Raw genomic sequence first — 23,971 nt, 5'->3', positions numbered from 1 at the left:
CATGCTATCAAACCTCATATCTAGTCACCATCACTGCAAGTATACAAACACAGATGAGGCCTCACACAAGACCTTTACTGCACATGCTGTCTTCATTTCATTGAAGACTTACAACTTTCTTTTCATCAGTAGCCCAGCATAAGCAAAAGCTCAGTATCTCCTCCCTCCAAGATCTTTGGGATCACCTGGGAGACATAGCAGGCTATCTGAATGTTTGAGGATTCCCTGAAAAGATCATGAAGTTACAACAATAGTATCTCCACACAGTCATCACCATACACTATAATTATCACAAACTTAAAAATTTCATTACTACTCGCCTCCTCACACTGTGTTCACCTACCTTCTCCACATCCTGAGGTAGTATATATAACTGGATTACCACACACACCCACATGGTGTGATCATACAGTCCAAACATTGTTAAAGTAGTGAAAACAAATCTCATGAATGCATTAAAGGTTGACATATTATGCCCAGAAGAGTACATGATAGTAAGGAGGGACAGAGAAGATTAAGTAGGGGAATATTAACCTTGATGAGGAAAACCAATAGATTTCAGAATATATTGATGGACCACATTCAAATGGTACATATTGTATTAAGTTACTGTAGTGATTCAGAACGAATGTACATTCATAAAGACATGGTAAAGTCTTGAGTTACGGATATTACAATCACAAGGAAGTACGGAGAAAAGTTAGACTATTATAAAGATAGTCAAGGAGAGACAGTGTTCCAGAATATATAGTGGAAAATTTCCTTTATCATCTTGTCATGGAGCATACATGAACCAGTGGGATTTTTAGCCATGACAAATGACCCATGTAGTGCAGTTGTTTATGTTAGGCAGTGTAATGTAGGTAATATTTATTTTCATGATGTCAAATTTGAGCTGAGAGCCATGGATAAAAATTTTTTCTACTACATGTTGTACATGCAGTTTGATGTTGTATCTTTCTTTTCGGATAAAACTTTGCAACAAGCACATGCAGACACATGCAGGTATGTAGTAATCACATAGTTACCGGGCTCCTCCTGCTTGTGGTTACACCACCATTGGATGGCAATTCTACGGGACTGTATCACCATTAGCAGATGAAAAAGAACGCAGTCTTTTTGTAGACCTATTGACTTGTAAGGAGTCCATCATTTTCCTGCTACTGATTGCAGTGCAGCCTTTTAGTTGCAGGAGCCCCATAAGAGAGTTTGTGGGGTTATACAATCAAATGATTACATAAACACTCACACAAATGTTGACACACATCCTCCCTGACATTCAGATATCTTGAGCATTATTCATTGCATATTGAATGTTTTAAACTACTTGACCTGGAGAGTTACAAATCATTGGATGTCTAATATGTCAATATTTTGAGTCACTTTTTTGTACAGTTTTATTTACTAGAATTTGACTTGTTCTTTGAGTGTAAGGCTTTAATACTCCTCTAATTAAACTAACATATGTTTTAGAGAATTTCAACCTTTTTTAAAGTACGTCTTTGGGAATATTTCTGTAATCAATAAAATTCATAACACAATTTGACTTGTTGCCTTGGGTAAACTGGTGATACTAAGGATTTATATTTTAACCTTTATTCTCATGCAAGGATTTTACAGATTTGATAAACAGGTTGTTGACAATGAAGCACTGGTGGGTTTATATATTGTGCAAAACTCTTCACCTGAAAAAAAAACACTTATGCCTCAGCCTAACAGTATATGTGGCCTAGTCATTCTTGAATTATACTTCAAATTGTCATTATATCAGAGGGGATTTACTAATATCAGTGATTTAGAGATACGAATTCATTTCTTGACAATCGTTTGTCTGACAGTGGCCGCCCCGTCTAAACACATCCATGATGTCATACTGGAAGAGATGGAAATCTAAGGCGAAGCGACGGTACACCCTGGCAATAAGGGTAGGGTGAAGGGCGCTGTAATACTGGTCCACTTCGGTGCCAGACTGGGACAGTGGTCCACCCGTGCCGGACCGGTTGTACTGCGGGAGACCTGTGGTCCACTGCAGCCCCATCCGCTGCCACACAAGCTGGAGGAAGGATGTTCAGTGAGGTTTTTGCACACACAATTTGCATGTTAATATGTGCAAACACATATATACACATACGTAATCACACGGGGTCACTGTATAGGCTGGGTCACGGTGGAGTGGGGTCACTGCACTGGCTGAGTCACAGTAGGGTCAGGTCACTGTATGGACTGGGTCACTGTAGGGTCGGGTCACTGTATAGGCTGGGTCATGGTGGAGTGGGGTCACCGCACTGGCTGAGTCACAGTAGGGTCAGGTCACTGTATGGACTGGGTCACTGTAGGGTCGGGTCACTGTATAGGCTGGGTCATGGTGGAGTGGGGTCACCGCACTGGCTGAGTCACAGTAGGGTCAGGTCACTGTATGGACTGGGTCATTGTATGGGCTGGGTCGCTGTCAAATGGGGTCATTGTATGGGGCGGTGTCAGTGTGAGTGGGTAGTTAAAAGTGGGTGGTTGGGGGTCACTGGGGTCAGATGTCATCAGTGATGATCAATTTGTCAACAAAAGTGGCTTATCATGGGTCAACATCCTCTCCTTTGGCATCTGTTTTCTACTTCCATTAATATTCCTAGTCTAATCTTTATCAAGTGTTTCCCTCTACTCATTCTACCATAACCTCCAGTCCGTCGCAAACAACGCTATATCTCCCTGCATGAAATATACTAAAAGCTTTTTTTCTTTCTTCAATAATTGGGATATACGTGTAGATTTTTCGTAACTAAACCCATACCTATAACAATACTTTATTTCTACATTATTTTAGGGTTAACCAAACAAGGCTGAGCCATCCATATTCGTACCCAACCCAAAATAACCGAAACCCACGGTAAATTAACAGAAGCCCCTGGTTTTAATTACGGCTCGTTAAAATTTCAGAGAAATTTAAATTTTCACGACTGAAAATTCAGACCAAATGGTATTTTTTTTCTTTCTGTTCATTTTGCCGACGTCGCATTTTATCATTATTTTTTAAGAATGAATTTTCACTTGACGTACGAGGCACCAAAGTGGAATCTTTAATTCATATTTCTTCATATTTTGCTCTTATCTATTTCCAATTTTACTTGAGATAATCTTTTATTCTTTTCAACTCATTCGAGTTTATTTGATTATATGTTATATTAATAATTCATTGGCATAGTTTTCATTCGTATTTTCATGTGTATTGTTACAATCGCCACATTACTTCTGGCTGGAAAACCTGCTGGATGTTTTCCAGTGAGGGACCAACTTGAGAAGAATTTCCACCCCAGCGACGCGTCCTGGACGCCCCAGCAGGATAGCCTGGAATTCGGGTAGAATTCCAAATGGTCGGGAGATGTGTAGTGCTGGAAATGATGAAATACTTGCAAGGAGATGGGGTAAATGTTTCAGTAGGCAAGGACGGCAAACACATAATCATAAATTAAAATGTCTGGGAACACATTCCAAGCTCTTAAGATTTCTTTCATGAAGTCAGTCAGTCTCTCTCTCTCTCTCTCTCTCTCTCTCTCTCTCTCTCTCTCTCTCTCTCTCTCTCTCTCTCTCTCTCTCTCTCTAAACACCTTCCCAGTCACACAAAGCCCTTCCCTCGTACTACAGTGCCACCTCAACGATACGTAATTCTGCGCAACAAAATCTTGTTCAGTGGAGAGAACTAACCTTCAAATCCAGCTCGGCTGTCTCTAGTTTAGCGATGGCGTCATAGTTCATACTACAGGGAGAGCAGGTCCGCCAGTACGGGGCCCAGTGGGAGTCGAACCCGCCATCTGAACACAAGGAAAGTAGCCACATAAGACGGGATAAGGATTGTCGTTTTCTATATGGAGACCAGGTCAATAGTGAACTAATGTATGGATATCGAGGAGAGAGGTTTGATGACGTGTTTGTCTCGAGTATATAGGTGTGAGAGTATAAGAATAACGTTCAATAGTCCCGTAAGCTTTAAACAATAATGATGATAATACTAATGGTAATAATGATGACAATAACCCTTCGTTGAAGCCTTTTTTTTTTCAGTGATTTGAGAGAAAGTAGCTTGTTTTGCATGATTTCTTTACACGTCATGACACCCTTGTACCTCAACCAACCTAAACCTAACCCAGAATAACTTCGATCTAACCTAACTCTGATTTAATCCAACTTAACCCAACCTAACCTTACATAACAAGGGACAAGGAAGGGTTTCAACAGCTCTGGCCGATAAGTGACTATTTTCCAGTGAACCACTTTCTCAAACAGTCTTGAATCATTATCTCGTGAACCATTTGGACCCCTTTTCCCGTGAAGCTTCGAGTTAGTGTCTAGGGAAGCACCCAGACTACCGTCGTACGAACCCTCGACCCACTGTGTATAGAACCAGTGAACTGCTTCAAATCAGAACTCGCACACATAGAGTATGCGCTTTGAGAGAAGTGATTCGAACTAAAAACACACTTTAATCCAAACCAGTTGAGAGAGGAGGCGCCTGCTTTGTAGGGCTACTAGGCTACTTAAAGGTCCGTCTACTCCTACCTGATAGATTTGTAGTCAAGATGTACTCCAGGAAGTCAGCGAAGGTTGGTATTGGGTCTCTTGCTGGTCTGGGCCACCTGGGCGTTCACTCGTTCCTCCTGTGTCTACATAGACATAAAGATTACACACACACACACACACACACACACACACACACACATATATATATATATATATATATATATATATATATATATATATATATATATGATGTATTCTAGTATTTGCTCATCAATGAAAAGGTGTGAAAACTTAACCAAAAATATATTTTTTAGAATATTTAGTTAAACAAGCTTGTGTTATCATACGATTTCTAGTAAAAAAAAAAATGTTTAACTTTTATTCATTTTTAAACTCGGCCACAGAAATTTTCCAGCTGTCCATGTAAACTAAAATTACATTAATTAATCTGTAATGTTTAGTTAAAGAAGAAAAAATCTATCATTCGTCAAAATACATTTTTGCAAGATATTTTTTCGTTTGTAACATAAAAACCAAAGTTTTTTTTTTATACTAACAAGGAATTAAAACATTTAAACAAGGATCATTTATGCTGAGAGAAATTATTTCCATTTAGATTTACTTAGAACACATGGAGTCAAGTGTTCGATTGGTGAGTGTACACTAATGTTGATTACCTTGGCAATCGAGAGGCTTATTGATCAAATAGACCAACCATGCACAGGTATGGGGGACAGGAGTTGGCCAGTGGGGAAGCTTACAGCCAAAGGCCCCTGCTAAGCTAAGGATTGGGCATTGATGTAGCCTACAGATACTGACCCCTGCTAAGCCTAGAACCAATTGGGCATTGGTTGTCGCCTATAGACAATGGCCTCTGCTAAGCTTAGGGTAAAACGAGATAATACCTCTAATATTAACCATTTATAGCTGTTGAAGGAGTCTTCTTCAGTGTCTTCTGCCTCATCTCCCCCAAGCTGTCGAAGATGTGTTGGCGTAGCTCCTTCAACGACCAGTGATCCGCCCTTTCCACCTGAACCATATCACCAAACGATGGTAGATGGAAAAGTAGAAAATAATTTGACAGTTCTGTTACAAACAGTGTATTTCATAGGATTTTTCTAAAGTCAATGATTCTCAAAGATTTCGAAGACCTTAAAGACTTTGAAGTCCTTAAGGAGTTCGAAGTCGTCAGAGAAATCGAAGTCCTCAAAGACTTCGAAGATCTTAAAGAGTCTGAGGTCCTCAAAGACCTCGAAATCCTCAAAGAATTCGAAGTCTTCAAAGGGTTTCGAGGACTTCAACGACTTAGACGTCTTTAAAGACGTCGAAATATGGAAGGACTTCGATGAAAGACTTTGAAGTCCCCAACTTCTTCCTTTTTGAAAACTTATTGACAAGAATCATGCAAGTTTAGTACACCTTCCTCTTCATCAGAGGCAGTCATTTCACTCGCCTTGTCTCTGTAGGCGGAGAGGAGCCTTTCAAAGGGATGTCGCACCAGCAGGAACTTGAAGAAATGTCTCCTCGCGAACTGGAACTCTAACTGAGTCTGAAAGATCACGAAAAGACATCACTCCGTGTCAGCCTGGCTTCAGCATGGAGAGGGACTATGGGATCATCCAGCATAATGTAGAGTTAGAGGACGAGAGAGAGAGAGGGAAAGGGGAATCACCTTGGGCTTGAGAACGGCTGCAGCGTTGTGGGGTGAGAGCATCTCGTTCCACTCGGGCAGTTGTCGACCATCCGCCTGCAGGAGGGCCACGGCCACGCTCGTCGACGCCACCTGCAGCAGAGGATACCACCTTGTTATGGAGTTCCCTACCTTCAAGGAGGCTTATGCTGACGACCATACGATCATCAAACACGACGGTACGACCCTTGGGTAGGAAGGCCTGTCCGTTATACTCAGGAGTCGTGTTGTCGTATGCTCGAGTCGTACCGTCGTATCATCCAGTCCATCGCACCTAATGATCGTACCGTCGTGCTTAAAACGTACCGTCTTACCTTTGAATTGTACCGTCGTAGTAAAGGCTCATTATTATGGTTCAAAGGGAACACAATTAAGCTCAGATGATCACCTTCCAGTATCAAGTAAATAATTTCTGGGAATGTACGACTCAATATACCTTCAGTAGGTAATGACTACATTTAGGAACTACTGTACTGCTGAAGTTGTCAGAATACAAAGTGATCGTAGCTCGCGCGCGTTCTGGTGTACTGAAGACTTTAAAAAGCCTAGCAAGTTGGCAGCTGCCACCTTCAGGACATATCTCAGGTCCTATGTCACCCACCAGAGCCACCATCAGGAGATAAATATCCTAGCACATCCACCATCAGGATACCTATCCTAGCACATCCACCCTCAGGAGATACCCTTCCTAGAACACCCACCCTTGGGATCTAACCCAGCTGGGCCGCCCGTACGAACCCACTCACCACCAGGGCCTCCTTCGGTAGCCACCCATTACGGCCACACCACTGGGAGCCATCCACCCACCTTACTACCCACCTACCTACCTTGTTGATGAGACAGGTCATCGTTGAAGCCGAGCGAGCCAGTCTGAAGTTCTCGGAGGAGACGTATTCGACGTAAACTTCTGTGGGGGAAGGAGCGTCAGTTAGCACAGTGGTGCCACGGGTGGCCAAGCAAGCGTCTGGGAATGTTTCAGTGTTCTGTAGCAGTCTTAGAAGGAGCACCAGACAAGTCTTTTATTACTCAAAGACCATTTTCTATTATATGTTGATCATATGTATTGATATGATATTTATTGTTGATTGATATCTGTGCATCTTGACTATCAAAACTGACACATAAAGTTCATGTTAAATGCGATTTTAAGGGACCATTTAAGGGAAAAGCTTAAAATCGCATTCTGAAAACAAACCACTGTATAAAAATGTGATTTTGAATTACTTATGTTCCTCAAAATTAAGTTTATAACTTGATTATATACATACGGACTGTATAATACTGCTGCAAGATGACAACACTATTATTTCCCCACAAGCTCTTGCATATGCACCTAAAATCTAAGCCTACTACGCTGTGTGTGTCTGTGTGCGTGTGTGTGTGTGTGTGTGTGTGTTGGTTGGCCCCATAACCAGCCCTGGTCGAAAATACACTACGCTTTTTGCAACGTTACTCGGCCCTGAACCCTCAGTTGCAAGGAAACTGTGAGGGAAGGTATGGATACTGTGAGGGAAGGTGTGGATACTGTGAGGGAAGGTGTGGATACTGTGAGGGAAGGTATGGATACTGTGAGGGAAGGTGTGGAAACTGTGAGGGAAGGTGTGGAAGCTGTGAGGGAAGGTATGGATACTGTGAGGGAAAGTGTGGATACTGTGAGGGAACGTGTGGAAACTGTGAGGAAGGTGTGGAAACTGTGAGGGAAGGTATGGATACTGTGAGGGAAGGTATGGATACTATGAGGGAAGGTATGGATACTGTGAGGGAAGGAATGGATACTACGAAGGAAGGTATGGAAAGTTTGAGCAAAGTGTAGATGAATCTAGTTTTCGTTAGCTCTGTACCAGCACGTTTTCTTTGTTTAGGATCACTGATGTAGCAGCATACAGGTTAAAGCCAAAATTAGACAGCGTGTTTAAGTCATCTAATTTGTGACCAACCTGAAGGGGTTGCGGGCGGTGGTTTGATAACATATAATCTTGAGAAGTCTGGTGACACTATGATGAAATCTAAGATCTGTTGTAATACGGTTTCCTTCAGGAAAAGCTGATAAATATTAATGTGCGGATTAGCGGTTGTGACAGTTGGGTGTGAGTGACCAACGTTGTGTTTTAAACTACGTTTTCAGTTACTATATCTTTATAATCCTATCAATCTATCATACAAGGGCATCACCCTAGTATTTCGGAATATATTAAGGATAATCATCCGTAAATAATACGGTACAGAAGATAATAATGGTACATGATATTGCCAAAGGTTTTATACCTGCCAGTTGAAGCAGCCTCGTATGTATTTAGGTAAAGCGGCGCATCTGACATTATTACAATAATTCGCTTGATGTTTCTGCTATAGATTCTCACCTCACGACCAATTAGATATAGATAAATATAATTCAGCCGCTTAGAAATTATCGAACTAATATGTATTAAAGAGACGAGCGAGATGGGTATATATAAACACTAGTCTGCTTCATACGATGAAAATATTCATGCATATTTTGGCACACTTGCAGTCTCCGCGAGGCAGCAGGCTAAATGGCTGACACGGCTCGTATATAAGCGAGCAATAAGCAAATCAATGAAAAATAAAAAAAGATTTTGTTTATCGTTATCTGTTGATTGTCATCAAGCCAAACTGCATAGAAATTAAACTAGCTGTTACGGAGTTATGATTATCAACAAGAATAATAAGCATATTACGTTCGATTATATAAAAAGGACATTTATTATCAATTAAGATATTAAGTACAATGAGTAGAACAATTCGTATTATAGTTTAGATACCCGAGTTCAATGTGGACGTAGGGCCGTACGATGTTTTGACGATCGCATTTAAATGGCGAAATTTAAAGAATGGAGTTTACATACGACAGACTAAGCTTAGGAAGTGAAATTTAAAGACCAAAGTTTAATCTTTAGTATTTTGAATGGATAATCGAACATATAAACCATAATTTATATATCAAAACCCAAGTAAATGGGTATAATTGGCATATGTTAATCTGTTGTTTACAAATATGCCCAAGAGCGCCGGTCTTATGACGTCATATTGGTATCATCATCTCGTTGGCTGTTATCGTTCCCGTCCACCTACACGACATGTATCATGCTCTACCATTGGGTAAAATTCTCAAGCTATGAGAGGCGGTCATTGAATGGCCGTGATATATACATGGGCTACTCAGCGCTTGGTCTGGTACTCAGCGTCAGTAGCCATAATGAGGCGGTAAGGTAAAGTAGATATTGTGTTTGTTGAGGTATATTCTGCAGTTTAACATAAGTATGTTAGTGGTGCCACGTTAATAGTCCTGGATATGAAGTGCTTTTGTTTTACAATAGTATTGTAGTTTATATAGTAGTAGTTGGAGTGTAATTACGACGTGAAGACAATTTTGGTGTAGAAATGAAGATCAGGGAAAGTGAGGGGATTATTTTGTCGAGTCAAACGATCCAGTGAATTCTTATCTACCAACCCTGTCTATATCTACCATTTATATTCAACTTGAATTAATGCCCGTAGTTGGACATAGTTTGTGTGTTTGTATACACGACCGAACCCCATGGCATACTTGAGCGTGAGGCGCCACTGGATAGACGGTGTACATTTATAATCATATAATTGAAATTTTTAGGAAGGTAAAAGCTTCGAGCCCTCAGGGCCATTGTCTGCTCTAAGGGGGTTCTACCACACCCTCCCTGAACACGCCCTTTAACCACCCTGGCCACCAAAACCTCCCTCAGCACGACGTTGCCCCTACATCCTAGCCACCACCATAACCTCCCTCCACAACTTATTCACCCTGGGCACCACTCCATGGCTACCGTAACCTCCCTCACCACAACTCAGTCACCCTGGGCACCACTCCATGGCTACCGTAACCTCCCTCACCACAACTCATTCACCCTGGGCACCACTCCATGGCTACCGTAACCTCCCTCACCACAACTCAGTCACCCTGGGCACCACTCCATGGCTACCTTAACCTCCCTCACCACAACACTCGTTCACCCTGGGCAACACTCCGTCCCTGGTTAACACATTCCCTCACCAACACCAGCATGCCCACCCTCCGTGGCTACCACTCCCTCAGCTCCCTGGCTGCTACGCCCTCCCTCAAATTTCTTAGAGGCAAAAGGGGAGGAAGGAGAGGTCGAATAGGTGGGTTAGTTTGCAGTGGTTAAGTTTGAGGTGTGTAAAGATGTTAAATATACGGTTTTTTGATACGGATTTTTTTTTTCTGGAAACTTGTTTATATGCTCACGGCAGACTAGGGGTGTGTGTAATTGTATCTTTTGTATTTTAAAGATCTATGATACTAGGCTAAACATTCATCACTGATTACATCGCTGGAGCCTCCGTGAGTGTTCTGAAACTGTCGAGGGAATGAAAGGTGTTCCATATTTGTCCTGTGGTGGAGATGTGTGTACTTTGTATCATTGTTGTCCCTGTCGGCCATACGTTCTTGGGTATACACCGACTGGTTTGATCTTTAATTGCTCGCTCTGGATTACGGTGTTTTCAGTGTAAGGGTAAGTTCATCTTGTAACGAATAATGAAGCCTTGTTTTGTATAGTATGAGCTTGGATTTGGAAGTGAGGATCCCGACTGCCCGCCACCACACTCCCTCCCTGGCCACCACACCATAAGCGATGGATAGTTCGGTAGTTTCAATCACTAGCCCTACCATTTTTCCATCTTCTTGCTTCCCATATTGCCGGTATAGCCTTCCTGCTCAACAATGCAAGATTTTTCTCGAAGACATTACACCCCAGCAGCCAACAATTTCTTTTCTGCGTCGAAAATGGATAGATAATTGTGGTGGGTTAGACATCGTGCGTCAGGCAACATCGTTGCCGTGCTTACAATATGGGGACAGATAGAAGCGCCATTTAACTTCCGGCTGGTTGGAAGAGGCAGGTGGGTTTTTTGTAGATTCCGTTGATTTGCCTCATCTTTCACTATCAGCGTTGGGTCAAAAAGTGTAAATCTGCTGCGAGACTTCGTAGACAATGTTAACAATGCCCAGCGATGGCTTGCGGATAGCAAACCCTCATACTTATTCCAGTTTCAAAGTTTGGGTAAACATCTCTGCCTTCAGGGGAAGTTTGTTGTGGTTTTCATGAATGCTTTTTATTTACGAGTGTATCAGGCTTTGACGTTAACCCCACACTTGATCTTTTGCTGTTGCTTTAACTGATATTGTAAGTTGTCATATTCCACGACATGCTTCGTTATATTTATCTATTTTAAACCAGTACATCACAAATTATGACAAAATCACTCATTATCCAAAGCAGTTATCTCCATGTGGCTGAATTATCATTTTATTAAATGAAAAAGTTTCTTTTTTAAGTCGTAACCAATTTAATTTTAGTGATAATGATATTCTTGACCATTTCAGATGTGATTACTGTCGTGTGAGATGTCTGCGATGTTTGTCTGCTTGGAAAGTGAATATATGGACATATAGTGAACAAGACTTTGAATAGAACAAAAAACGTATGCCACGAAGGGCGACGTTAACGAAGGTGGAAGAGCTGCAGGTGTGGGACGAGACGCCAGACCTCATCCCAGTTTTACAACAGTTTACCCTGTTAGTGTGGTAAGTGTCAGCTCCTATATCTATGAATTTTCCTTTTTGTGGTGACGGGTGTTTTGCTTTCTGCATTGATTTGCTAATGACTCTTTTGTCAGTATGGGTACACAAAAGTTAATATAGACTTTTGTCCTGTGCACTGGTCGCCGTTGCTTAGAATACTCAAGTATATTAGGTAATGTTACAGTTCATTATGGTATAGGGAAAGATTGCAATTGTGAAATGGTCGAGTGTTGAGAATATTATAACACTTGCGCGGCATTATTCGCAGCATTTTTTTTGTTTTGTTTTAATGTTTTATCAGGCTATGAGGGCTGATTTTGTGGCTTTGTATTATTGAATATTAAGGTGGTGTCGGGTGGGGGGGGGGGGGTACTGAAGTGGAGCATTGTTTTAGGGCCAGGTTCGATCCTAGCTGTTGGAGGTTTGTATGTTCTATGAACGTGCGCGTTTCTATGCATTATGTTCGTGTGTGTGTATATATATATATATATATATATATATATATATATATATATATATATATATATATATACACACACACGAGTGCAGATGATTATGACTTTATAATGAATACCCGAATTCAAAGCTTTTCCCTTTTATTAAACTATTACTTGATACCCGGTCAGCGGACGCCATGATATTACATTAACTCCGGATTCCACGTTCGTGACCCCTCGCTACCGGCGAGAATTGGCAGATTCTTGCATTGGCGTCAACAGCAACATTGGAGGTGGTAAGGTTAGGTTACATGTACATTGGAGGTGGTAAGGTTAGGTTACATGTTTGTGTCGGGTCTGACGTATGGTAGACAAGGTCTCGCCAATGGCGAGACATTTCGTGAATTAGATACGACCGGACGTCCATCTGTCGATATTGGCGGCCGGTAACCGGACGTTTAGCTTCGTTCTTTATTGCTGCCGGAATACATTTTTTTTTTCATCTCCCATTTGGATAGGTTAGGTCACTGATTGGCTGCTGTCTCGCACAGAGTGTGAGAGTCGTTCATACCACATTTATGTGCATTTAAGGATCAGGTTTGAAACGAAGAAATCTTGTCACGTATTTAAGGAAGCGAGTTTAACGAGGGAAAAAAAATCGGGTGGATGTATTGTAATTCGTCCTAAGATAAATGACTCTGGATTTCACAAGATGAATTTAGCGATTCGTAAACCTTTCCCAATATTTAACCAGAATATCTGCTAAGTGTCGTGTGGATGGTAAATGGGTTTGTGGTTAACATGCCGGTCACTAACACCTCGTATGTCCACGAATTATGAAGAGAAGTGGCCATTCGCTTCACAGAGGAACCTTAGTGTAAATTGAACGTTTATCTTTCGTGTGTGTGTGTGTGTGTGTGTGTGTGTGTGTGTGATCATTTAATTGTTCCATTCCCCAAAATTGAGTGACTTATTCGAATGTTGAACGTTTCTTTCGTGTGTGTGTGTGTGTGTGTGTGTGTGTGTGATCATTTGATTGTTCCATTCCCCAAAATTGAGTGACTTATTCGAATGTTGAACGTTTATCTTTCGTGTGTGTGTGGTGTGTGTGTGTGTGTGTGTGTGTGTGTGTGTGTGTGATCATTTAATTGTTCCATTCCCCAAAATTGAGTGACTTATTCGAATGTTGAACGTTTATCTTTCGTGTGTGTGTGTGTGTGTGTGTGTGTGTGTGTGTGATCATTTAATTGTTCCATTCCCCAAAATTGAATGACTTATTCGGATAATTATTTGTAAGACATGATTATTCCAACATCTTCCTTTCATGTTATTATCAGTCTAACGTTTTGATAAATACCTCGCCTTCCCTTCCTGTCTTAGGAGAACCTTTTATCCTTATGAGGCTCCTGCAGCACTCGGGAAGTTGGCCATGTCCCCCGGTGAGGGACCATGGGTCATAAAGGTTTGTGTGTGTGCGTCTATGTAGAAATTCTATGGAAACTTAGTAAGTGCTCGGTGTCGTCTTTATGGTAGCGCATCGTTGGCATGAAGGGTTTAGGGATGTGTTGAAAAGGTGTTTGCAATGATAGGTAATGTCCAAAGCCTAAGTACGTGAGTGTGACTCGTGTATGTCTGGGAAGTGTGGTTTCTGATGAGTGTATGTCCGGAGGACTGGAGTTTAAGACTGAGCTAGGATGTCTGTTGTTTAGTGCTTGCCGAGGTTATTTCAGTATGCGTTTTGCCAGTATTGTGGATGTTAGGAGGAGGTGATGTGTGAGTAGAAGTTGCTGATGTATGTGGCAGGGTTAAAGCTTATTTCTACTTGGGAGTTGATGGTTAGTCATAGAGTGGATTGGATGGGAGTTGTCTAGTGTTGCTGCAGAGAATTAAGTGCCGAGCATTTTGAGCTGGGACTGTACTGTTAGGGTCTTTGTTCCATTGTGAAGGTGTTTAGTGTGTGTCGTTGCCAGGGAGCCAGTGATTGTTCTGAGTGCACTATTTTGTGTAGTTTGCAGCTTTAATGTATTTGATTTCGAGGTGGTGGAAGACCAGGATGGTGAGGCGTAGGTTAAAGTGGAGCGGAGGAATTTTTTTTCTATAGGATGTTAAGCGATTTCTTTCCTTGCCAAGATCTGGTGCCAGATAGTGTTCGAGGGACATTTAGGACGTGAGTTGCTGTATGGAATGAATATCCTGTACGTGTCGAATGGTTTATGTTTTGTTCATTGGAAGTGACTGTCCATTCGAGGTGGCTGGAGGGCCTGAGATGGATTGATGTCTGGGGTTAAAAGTGGCTCAAAAGTGGACCTTCCGTCCCATTGTCCCAGTGGTGTAGTGCTGTATATTTGATGGTCCTACTGAGGTGACAGGATATTGTGATGCGATTGTAGAGTCTGCATACGAAAGGAACTCTTGTGTTGAGGTAAGGGAAGAATCATGTCGAGAGAGACTGAATAATGATGATTACAAATGTCAAAAAGCACTTTAAGCTATGGAAGAGAAGACGTAGAAATATAATCACAAGTAAATATATCTTCAAGTCTTACCCGGGTTATTGAAAACTTTCAACATGTTGCCTATCAGCCCTGCTGCAGTGGCGTTTTGACGGACCTTAAACTGGCGACACGCATCCCTCACCACTCGAGCACGTCGGACAAACTCCTCCTTCCCGACGTCCACCTGTGCATCCCCTGGGGTATCACAGGCGACCTCGCTGGACGGCACAGTTGCCTCATCAGCGTAGGGCGTCGTCCTGCCTGGCACGCCGCTGGTGGATGATGCCTGGGTCGCGTCGGGCGACGTTGTTCGTGATGTTGCAGATGCGTTGTGGCCCATCTCGTGCGTCATCTCATCACCGTCGGAGTTCGGTGTTACTTGCGTCCCGTTTGTGGATGTGTCGTGAGGCGAGGTTGTTTCCGATACAGGAGTTGCGTCGTCATACACATCACTTGGAAGGGGATTTGCCGTTGCGTTGTGCGTTTCGCTGTAATGCGCACGAATCAGACTAGAAGTGTTATCCTGAAATATCTTATCGTACTCTAAAAGGAAAACCGGCTCGTTTTCTTTGTCATTCGAAGCGTTCCGAGCGGGACCAAAGTAATTCTCGGGTAATGTGATACTGCTTTTCTCCTTCGTGTAATCGTCCTCTTTCTGGGGTTTCTTTGCATTAAATATAATTTTGAGGGTGGATGGTGTATAGCCTATCGGGAATTCATGTCTCCCGCTCTTGTACGACCCGATTTTGTTTCTCTTCTTAATTGCTGGCACGAGTGTCTTGTCTGTTTTGTAAAAGTAAACACATGACACCGCGATCGTAAACACTACGAGTGTCAATCCAGCCCTCTTCAGTTTACGCTCCATCCTCATCCTGCGTCGTGAGAGAATCATTGCACATTAATTTCACTTTCAGTTCTCGTAATCTCACACTTTCCTTTTGACCTGAAAAGAATGACCCTTGTGATATTAATCGGTGAATCGACACGCACACACAGTGTTGTGTTCAAGAATTCGAAGGATTTCTATGCTCTTCACTTTGAATCACTGAAGGGTAAAGTCTATTCGTTGCTCCTTGTAGTCGAAAGAAGGCAATGTACTTTGACGTAATGACGTAATAGTTGTGGACTTTGACATATATCACACGAGGTGGTTGTTTCAGACACCTTAAAATGGATTGAGCATCCAGTTTTGTATATGTTGGTCAGTCAGTTCCTAAGCCTGATGCCTCCATTATTTTCCGTCTTCACAATTTTTTGTCCTTGGAAGTAAAACTAGAAAAAAAAAATTAAATTTTCCTGGACCATATAGATGTTCTAAACACGTTCTTATTTATATAGTGATACACTTGAATCCTATAAACTTTAAATTCAAAGTTTTCAGAATCACTTTGCTCCATAATCGAGTACTTAAGAGCTGTGGACACATTCCTTGCGATTATCTCATGGTCGTCATTATCATTATGATAAATCATTTAACACCACTAGTGACATGTTTGGATTGAGAAATAGAATCTGTGGATTTCTGACAGTGGCGTGTGGCAAAGGGCATCATCCCATACACACTATAACCCATTAACACACGGTATTAATCACATCATAATTTATCCTCTTTGTACGTTTGGAAGTATCGTAATTTATCTAATGATTTCCTCAATTTATAAACGACAACCCGGATTTGATGGGAGACGCGACGCGCGCACACACGAGGAAGCTGGAACGTTCACAGACTAGTGAAATGCAGCGCTCACAGATGTACACACAGCGTTCACAGAGCATGAATTGCAGCACTCACAGATGTACACACGGCGCTCACAGAGCATGAATTGTAGCGAAAGTGGTCTAGGGAGGCACGACACAAGGGAGACAAGGGCCCTCACTGACCAGGGAGGCACGGCACAAGGGAGACAAGGGCCCTCACTGATCAGGAAGTTGCACGGCGCAAGGGAGACAAGGGCCCTCACTGACCAGGGAGGCACGGCACAAGGGAGGCAAGGGCCCTCACTGATTAGGGAGGCACGGCTTAAAGGGAGACAAAGGCCCTCACTGACCAGGAAGTTGCACGGACGTAGACTGTGTGGTCTGCCTGGTGCTCAGAGCGAGACAGCAGCTGTGTGTATGTGTGTGTCTCCTTCCTCCACTACCTGACGCACCCGGTTCGGTATCAGCAACCTAGCCATTACAACGATGATTTAACCCCCCACTGTAACGTTGTACACCAGGCACTCGCTCCCTCTCCAGGACCACTCTGTGGTCACCGTACTCCATCAGCAACGTGTCAGACAACCGATGTTGGCCGTGTATGAGGCGACTCTCACTTTGAAGTTGATACGTGTACACACACACACACACAAGGGACCGATCCGGTCAAGCTCAAGGACTCCGAACGAAAGGTTCTGAATTGATCATATTGTTACAACCTCCGTAGATATACTTTTCCTACATTCTTCGCATCTTTTTTTTTTTGTACCTGTCGTGATGACACTTATTTACCGGTTCAAAAATGATGAACATTTTGACACTGGGAGTTTAGTGAAAGTATGAGCGATTTCTGGAGGAATGTGTAACTTTGGATCGTTGTTTGGTTGGGGGGGTCAAAGTCTTCAAGGAACCGGTTGTAGCTGTCTTCTGTTGTGTTGGGTGAGTTAGCTTAACCTGGCTCGGTTACGTTAGGTTTTTAAGGCTAGTTTAGGTGTCGTCGGTCATGAGGATGCTCAATGAACGTGCAGGAATCATGGGTTGATCTACCAGCTCCTTCCATAATACTGGGAAAAAAAAAATATTTATAGGCTTGACGCGCTATGCCAAGTGTTGCCAGATTAGGAAGCCAGTCTTGCCGGGTTTACGGTATTACCCTGAGGGAAAGATTTATTTGGTAATACTACATTGAGGTAGGGTTTGTTTATTGTCTATTAAACTCCATTTTGATCCCAGGGGTTGGTAAGATAACGCAATGTGTGTTTATTTGTGGATCTCCCTCGATAAAAACCATTGTGATAATTTTTTTTATGAAATTTATGCCATGTTTTGTGCATTTCTATTTTTTTTTTTTTTTGCGTATGACTGCGTTTTGTTGAAGTAGTTTTTCACTGCATAGAGAACAGTTACCGTGTGCAGTGGAAATACGTTCTTGAACACGACGTAAGATGTGATCCTATTACCATCTATTGGTGTCTCTTTTCCTCCATCGGTGATTTGTCGCCATTTCCCGCGTTAGCGAGGTTAGCGTTAAGAACAGGACTGAGGTTAAGAGGGAAAATCCTCACTAGGCCCCTTTCTCTATTCCTTGTTTTGGAAACTTAAAAAAAAAAAACGGGAGGGCAGGATTAATATCCTCACTTAGCCCCCTTTCTCTGTTCCTTCTTTTGGGAAATCAAAAACGAGAGGGGTGGATTTCCAGCCCCCCGCTCCCTCCTCTTTTAGTCGCCTTCTACGACACGCAGGGAATACGTGGGAAGTATTCTTTCTCCCCTATCCCCAGCGATATATATATATTCCTATGAGTCCACGGGGAAAATGAAACACTTTTCGTGTTTCATTTTCCCCGTGGACTCGTAGGAATATCTTGATCACGCGCAAAATTGTGATCCTTTCCAATATATATATATATATACGCCCATTATATCTTAGATACATTATGCACATTGTGGTTCGTAACCTCCTCGGTTCCTTATCAAAATACTTCAAAAGCGAGGGATTTCAACTTATTTTGAAATATCAGATATACCAGTTTTTCTCTTGTCTTCCACGACAAGTTTGGTGTCAGATAAAGTATTAATTTATAATTATCAATGAGTGTAAAGTATCCTTTGTTGGTCTGCTCAATCAGCGGGTCTTTGTTAAAAAGATTGTCAAAATATATCTTTCATGGTTTCGATAATGAGTTTTCATAATTTAGCAAGACTAGACTCACTTGTCTGTCATTTGTAATTACTTAACTGGTCAGTGAAGATCTTTTCTGATCAAGCTTTTAATTATTTTCGTCTTCACGTAAGTGTAAGAGTCACTGGAGGAAATGGGGATGTCTGGTGACGTATTTCGATGTCATTGTCACTGACTCAGGACGTGTGGTAACACTGCATTATGAGATGTTATGGAGAAGGATGTCTTCTCCTTCAGCAAGGTCAGAAACCACTTGATATTTACAGCCATCGTCCATGTTCCTCAAGCAGGTCTTATCTCTCTGCTTGTGTAGATGTCATGATGAAAAGCTTTTTTCCTTTTGGGTCGTCTTGTGTTCTTGTGTAGTTGTCATTATTAAAAGCATTTTCGTTTAGGGTTTTGTCTGTCTGCACCTGTGCTCAGCCCACAGTGTGTGTTTCTGATCCCCCCTTCTGTCATTTAATGGCTCGAGAAGGCAGATTTCTCCAGTGTGTGTCTTTATAAATGAGTCGACCCATGCCTGGTATTTACCTTCTCTGTGAAGCGCGTATATTTGTACGTTTGCATCTGGATAGTAAGAAGTCTTATGTGGATTATATAACACACCACAAATGCACTTCTTGTATCGCGCGCGCGCGCGCGTGTGTGTGTGTGTGTGTGTGTGTGTGTGTGTGTGTGTGTGTGTGTGTGAGTGAGTGTGTGTGTGTGTGTGATTTCGTGAGGGAGTTTTACACTCGTCTCTTAACCTTCTGTATGTGTGCCATGTCTCTACTACGTATACACTATCATTCGAGTGTTACGGGGTGAGAGTTTTACACTCCTGTTGCCCCCCGTCTCTTATCCTTGCATGTATGTACCATGTCCTTACTCCTATGTGTGTATCCATCCACCCCCAGCGTTAGCCAGGTACCCATTTATCGACCAGCTCCACCTTGCGTGGAGGCCATCTGTGTGTGTGTGTGTGTCTTTACTCCTACGTATATATTACCATTTGCCTGTTACGGGATAGAGTTTTGCTTTTAAGCTACCCAGTCTCTCAACCTAGAGTATATTTGTACTGTCTTTTTACTCCTAAATGCCCAAACTGTGACCCCCATTCATAACATATCACTTAAGGCCAAAAAACAAAACATAAAATTCCAAATTTAATCTTTATTCTCATAGGTTTATTTTTTTTCCTTTGTTTTTTACAAAAATACAAAATATCTGAATTATGACCTCAACGAAATAGCATATTTATCTAAATCTAAGAAAAAGTCATTAATATAAGCGTAAAGTATTGGTGGTTCAGCATTGCAAATAGGGAAATTGGAAAATCTAAATAGTGCTGAGATTACTGTAAATTAATGTATATACATGGAATGTATATATATATATATATATATATATATATATATATATATATATATATATATATATATCCATGAATGTACTTGCACTTGGAAATTATGATATTCTGTGATGTGATAATTAAGACAAGATATATAAGAAGATTGAAAATAATTTGGCGTTCATTTCTGGAGCAAAATGTGGCACTCAGGGGATTTGCTGTGGGTGGCACTGGTGGATTTATTGACTCACTGATGACACTCTGGATTTATTGAGTCATTGGCGGCACCCGGGGGATTTATTGACTCTAATGACACGCTGGATTTATTGAGTCATTGGTGGCACCCGGGGGATTTATTGACTCTAATGACACGCTGGATTTATTGAGTCATTGGCGGCACCCGGGGGATTTATTGACTCATTGATGACACTCTGGATTTATTGAGTCATTGGCGGCACCCGGGGGATTTATTGACTCTAATGACACTCTGGATTTATTGAGTCATTGGCGGCACCCGGGGGATTTATTGACTCTAATGACACGCTGGATTTATTGAGCCATTGGTGGCACTCGGGGGGATTTATTGACTCATTGATGACACTCTGGATTTATTGAGTCATTGGTGGCACTCGGGGGGGGGATTTACTGGCCCTCTGGTGGCACTCAGGTGATTACATGACATAGTGGTAACATTCACATTTACTCACCCACTGATGGTACTCAGTGGATTTACTAAGTGGTAGATTTCAGGGGATTTACTCACCCACTGCTGGTACTCAGTGGATTTACTGACCCAGTGGTAGCATTTAGGGGATTTAATCGCCCACTGATGGTACTCAGGGGATTTACTGACAGTGGTGGCACTTGGGGATTTCTTGACTGGTGGCACTCGAAGGATTTCCTGATCCATTGATGACTTTGGGGGATTTACGGATTCTGTGGTGGCACTGAGGGGATTACCTGACCCATCGGTGGCACTGGGGATTTCTTGGCTTCGTGGTGTCACTCAAGGTATTTTCATGCCTTATGGAGTCTCTCGGGGGATTTCCTGGCCCACTGGTGTCATGGAGGGGATTTTTCAGTGGTATCGTTCAGGGTATTTCATGGCCGAGTGGTGTCACTCCGGATTTCCTGGTCCAGTGTTGTCACTCGGGAAATTTCCTGATCCAGTGGTGTCTTTCGGGGGGATTTTGACTCTGTGGTTGTACTCAGAGGGATTTCCTTGACGCAGTGGTGTCACCCGAAGGATTTCCTTGACGCAGTGGTGTCACCCGAGGGATTTCCTTGACGCAGTGGTGTCACCCGAGGGATTTCCTTGACGCAGTGGTGTCACCCGAGGGATTTCCTTGACGCAGTGGTGTCACCCGAGGGATTTCCTTGACGCAGTGGTGTCACCCGAGGGATTTCCTTGACGCAGTGGTGTCACCCGAGGGATTTCCTGACGCAGTGTTGTCACCCGAGGGATTTCCTTGACGCAGTGGTGTCACCCGAGGGATTTCCTTGACGCAGTGTTGTCACCCGAGGGATTTCCTGACCCAGTGTTGTCACCCGAGGGATTTCCTGACGCAGTGTTGTCACCCGAGGGATTTCCTGACCCAGTGTTGTCACCCGAGTGATTTCCTGACCCAGTGTTGTCACCTGAGGGATTTCTTTGGACCATGGAGTCTCTACGGGGATTTCCTGGCCCAGTGTTGGAACTCAGGGGATTATGTAACCCAGTGGTGTGTGTCGGGGAATTTACAGTCCCTTGCAGTAAAAAAGTACACGATTTAAAGTATTTTTTTCCAAGTGGTGTAGAGAAGAAGTAGTATACACAGTGGGTTTACGTAATAGTATACACAGTGGGTTTACGTAATAGTATACACAGTGGGTTTACGTAATAGTATGCGCAGTGGCTTTACGTAATGTAGAGCAAAAGGCAAACCGAGGTTTGAGACCTCATACTTGTGGGGAATGTGAGGGGGAAGGAAGAGGACTTATACTGTGGGAGTGACGGTGTGTGGGAGGCGGGCAACCGAGGTGTAGAAAGTAGAGTTTGTGTGTGAGAGAGAGAGAGAGAGAGAGAGAGAGAGAGAGAGGATGAGGGCCAGAGATCGTTGGTGGGTTGAGAGTCAGGAAGTTAGGAAGTGTTTACCATGTTTTGAGGAAGTTGATGCAAGTGTAGGGCTTGTGTAGGTAGGGAGGAAGACTCGATGGGTGTGTACAGGTGGAAGATCCAGGTGGTACATGCTGCTGGGAAGACCAGGTGGTGTGCAGGTTGAAGGTTCTGGTGGTAGTGAGCAGGAGATAAATAAGTGGGGTCGAATATCGAGGTCGATGGGGGAACCAGATGGTAGTGTGCAGGTGGTAGGTGAGTGAGGTCGAGTGCTGGGGGTAAATGGGAGGACCAACTGCAGCTAGAATGAGACACAGCGCCAGTTGTTCCCTCAGTTCTTATTGGACATGATGTCTGGTGCTTACCAACAGCGTCTCGGTTCCAAGGGATGGCATCAAAGAGCAGAAGTCAGTGCTGACGATTGTGGGTCGTCCCTGTGAGCTAACATGTTGCTGTTGCTACAGTGATCCTAAACGTTACACACACAAGACTTTGAGGTTTCCAGTGTGGGTTCCTTGAAAACTTGATGGCTTTCTATATGGTGTACCGTAGGTGATTGAGAGGGATTCCCAGGCATCGAAAAAGGGGTGAAGTCTCCCCATTGATGTCCACTCCTATACACCTGCCTTTATCAACCTCAACCACGTTCTCTCCCCCACTGATGATACAGCACTGCCGGGTCTGCCAGCCCTGGGCGTATGTTTTCCACCACAGTTGCTGGGTGGGGGATGGTTGGATTTAGGTCGACTTTGGCCTCTGGCGTCTCTCTTCTCGGAGTTTCCCAGTTTCAAAAAGCAAAAAAGAAAGAAAATACCTTCAGCACCGTCTTGTAAAAGTCATCAAACAGATTAGCATATTCAAGGTTTCCCCACTTGGAGGCGCCACTGAAAAGGGGGGGGCGTCTTGAAAAGAAACCCATCTTAGCACAGGAAGAGTCAACTCCCCTTGGAGTTCCTTTGCCTCAGTTTCCGAGTTTAAGAAAGTTTCTATTAAAGTCGCGATGGGCTGAAGAAAAAAAAAGAAAATCTGTAGACTGTTTCTTATAAGCTTAGAAATAAAAGTTTCTTCAGTTTGTCTGCAAGGGAATTTACTTTCCTACCTCCCGAGTGGTCTCCAAATATCTTTCCCCAGGAATCCGGGGTTTTGTCTGGTGACATATGCAAGGTGCGAAAAGTTTTTAATAAAGAAACCTTTTTTTTTTTTCTTCTAACGTAGATAAAGACGTTTGTTCAGCCGAAGTGTCTTGCGCGTCACCCTTGCAGGAGCAAGTTGCTTCAACTGTTTCCTTATGTTATTCTGCCAGAAGGGTTAATTATAGCAGTTGAACACGATCACGTTGCTTTAACACACACACACACACACACACTCACTCACCATCTCGCCAGCCACCTTTCTGCCATGTGAGATCCCTTGTCCCCATGTTGCAGTCCCATCCTGAAAATTGTGGTCATCTGTAAGTTGTAGACTTGGTCTGTGCATGAACCATCTCCTTTGTATTTCTATATCAAGACTGTTTGCTTACATCATTTTATTGTTCTGTTTATGTTTGTACGTATCTTCCTTCGTTTAATATCAGTCTTTAGTTGCAGTTCATTCTATAAATCATTATGACTATTACAATTTTAGATTTCTTATTCTCTCTTGTTGAAGTGGTGCTTCAGGGGGTCATACAATATGAGTGACAAAGGCAGGCTGACATCCTAAGGCTCATCATATCTTTGCATTGACACACACACACACACACACACACACACACACACACACACACACAAACGCGTCGGACAGACACCACCAGATTTCATAGGAAGTGTTCTTTGGTCTCGCTCGTTGAGCTGTATGTCCAATGCTAATGTTCTAATGTTACGTGAACACTAATACGTTCTGATGGGTGAATGATACTGTCTGAATGTTGGAGTTGTATCAATGTTGTGTGAATT

The 23,971-nt window shown here is 42.7% G+C and overlaps 1 protein-coding gene across 1 annotated transcript; it reads right to left on the bottom strand.

Moving 5' to 3' along the window:
- Positions 1–1,580: 1,580 nt before the first annotated feature.
- Positions 1,581–17,037, bottom strand: LOC139748121 (uncharacterized). The gene is given in 9 exon segments (XM_071660787.1): positions 1,581–2,053; positions 3,697–3,803; positions 4,549–4,607; positions 4,610–4,652; positions 5,428–5,539; positions 5,963–6,058; positions 6,182–6,292; positions 7,027–7,106; positions 14,782–17,037. Coding segments are annotated over 9 exon segments (1,686 nt in total). The 5' UTR covers positions 15,602–17,037; the 3' UTR covers positions 1,581–1,795.
- Positions 17,038–23,971: the final 6,934 nt, after the last annotated feature.

This window comes from Panulirus ornatus, chromosome 72, assembly GCF_036320965.1.
Source record: "Panulirus ornatus isolate Po-2019 chromosome 72, ASM3632096v1, whole genome shotgun sequence".
Taxonomy (NCBI): Eukaryota; Metazoa; Arthropoda; class Malacostraca; order Decapoda; family Palinuridae; genus Panulirus; species Panulirus ornatus.
Note: the sequence above shows the minus strand (reverse complement) of the source record. Positions and strands in the feature narration are given on the sequence as shown.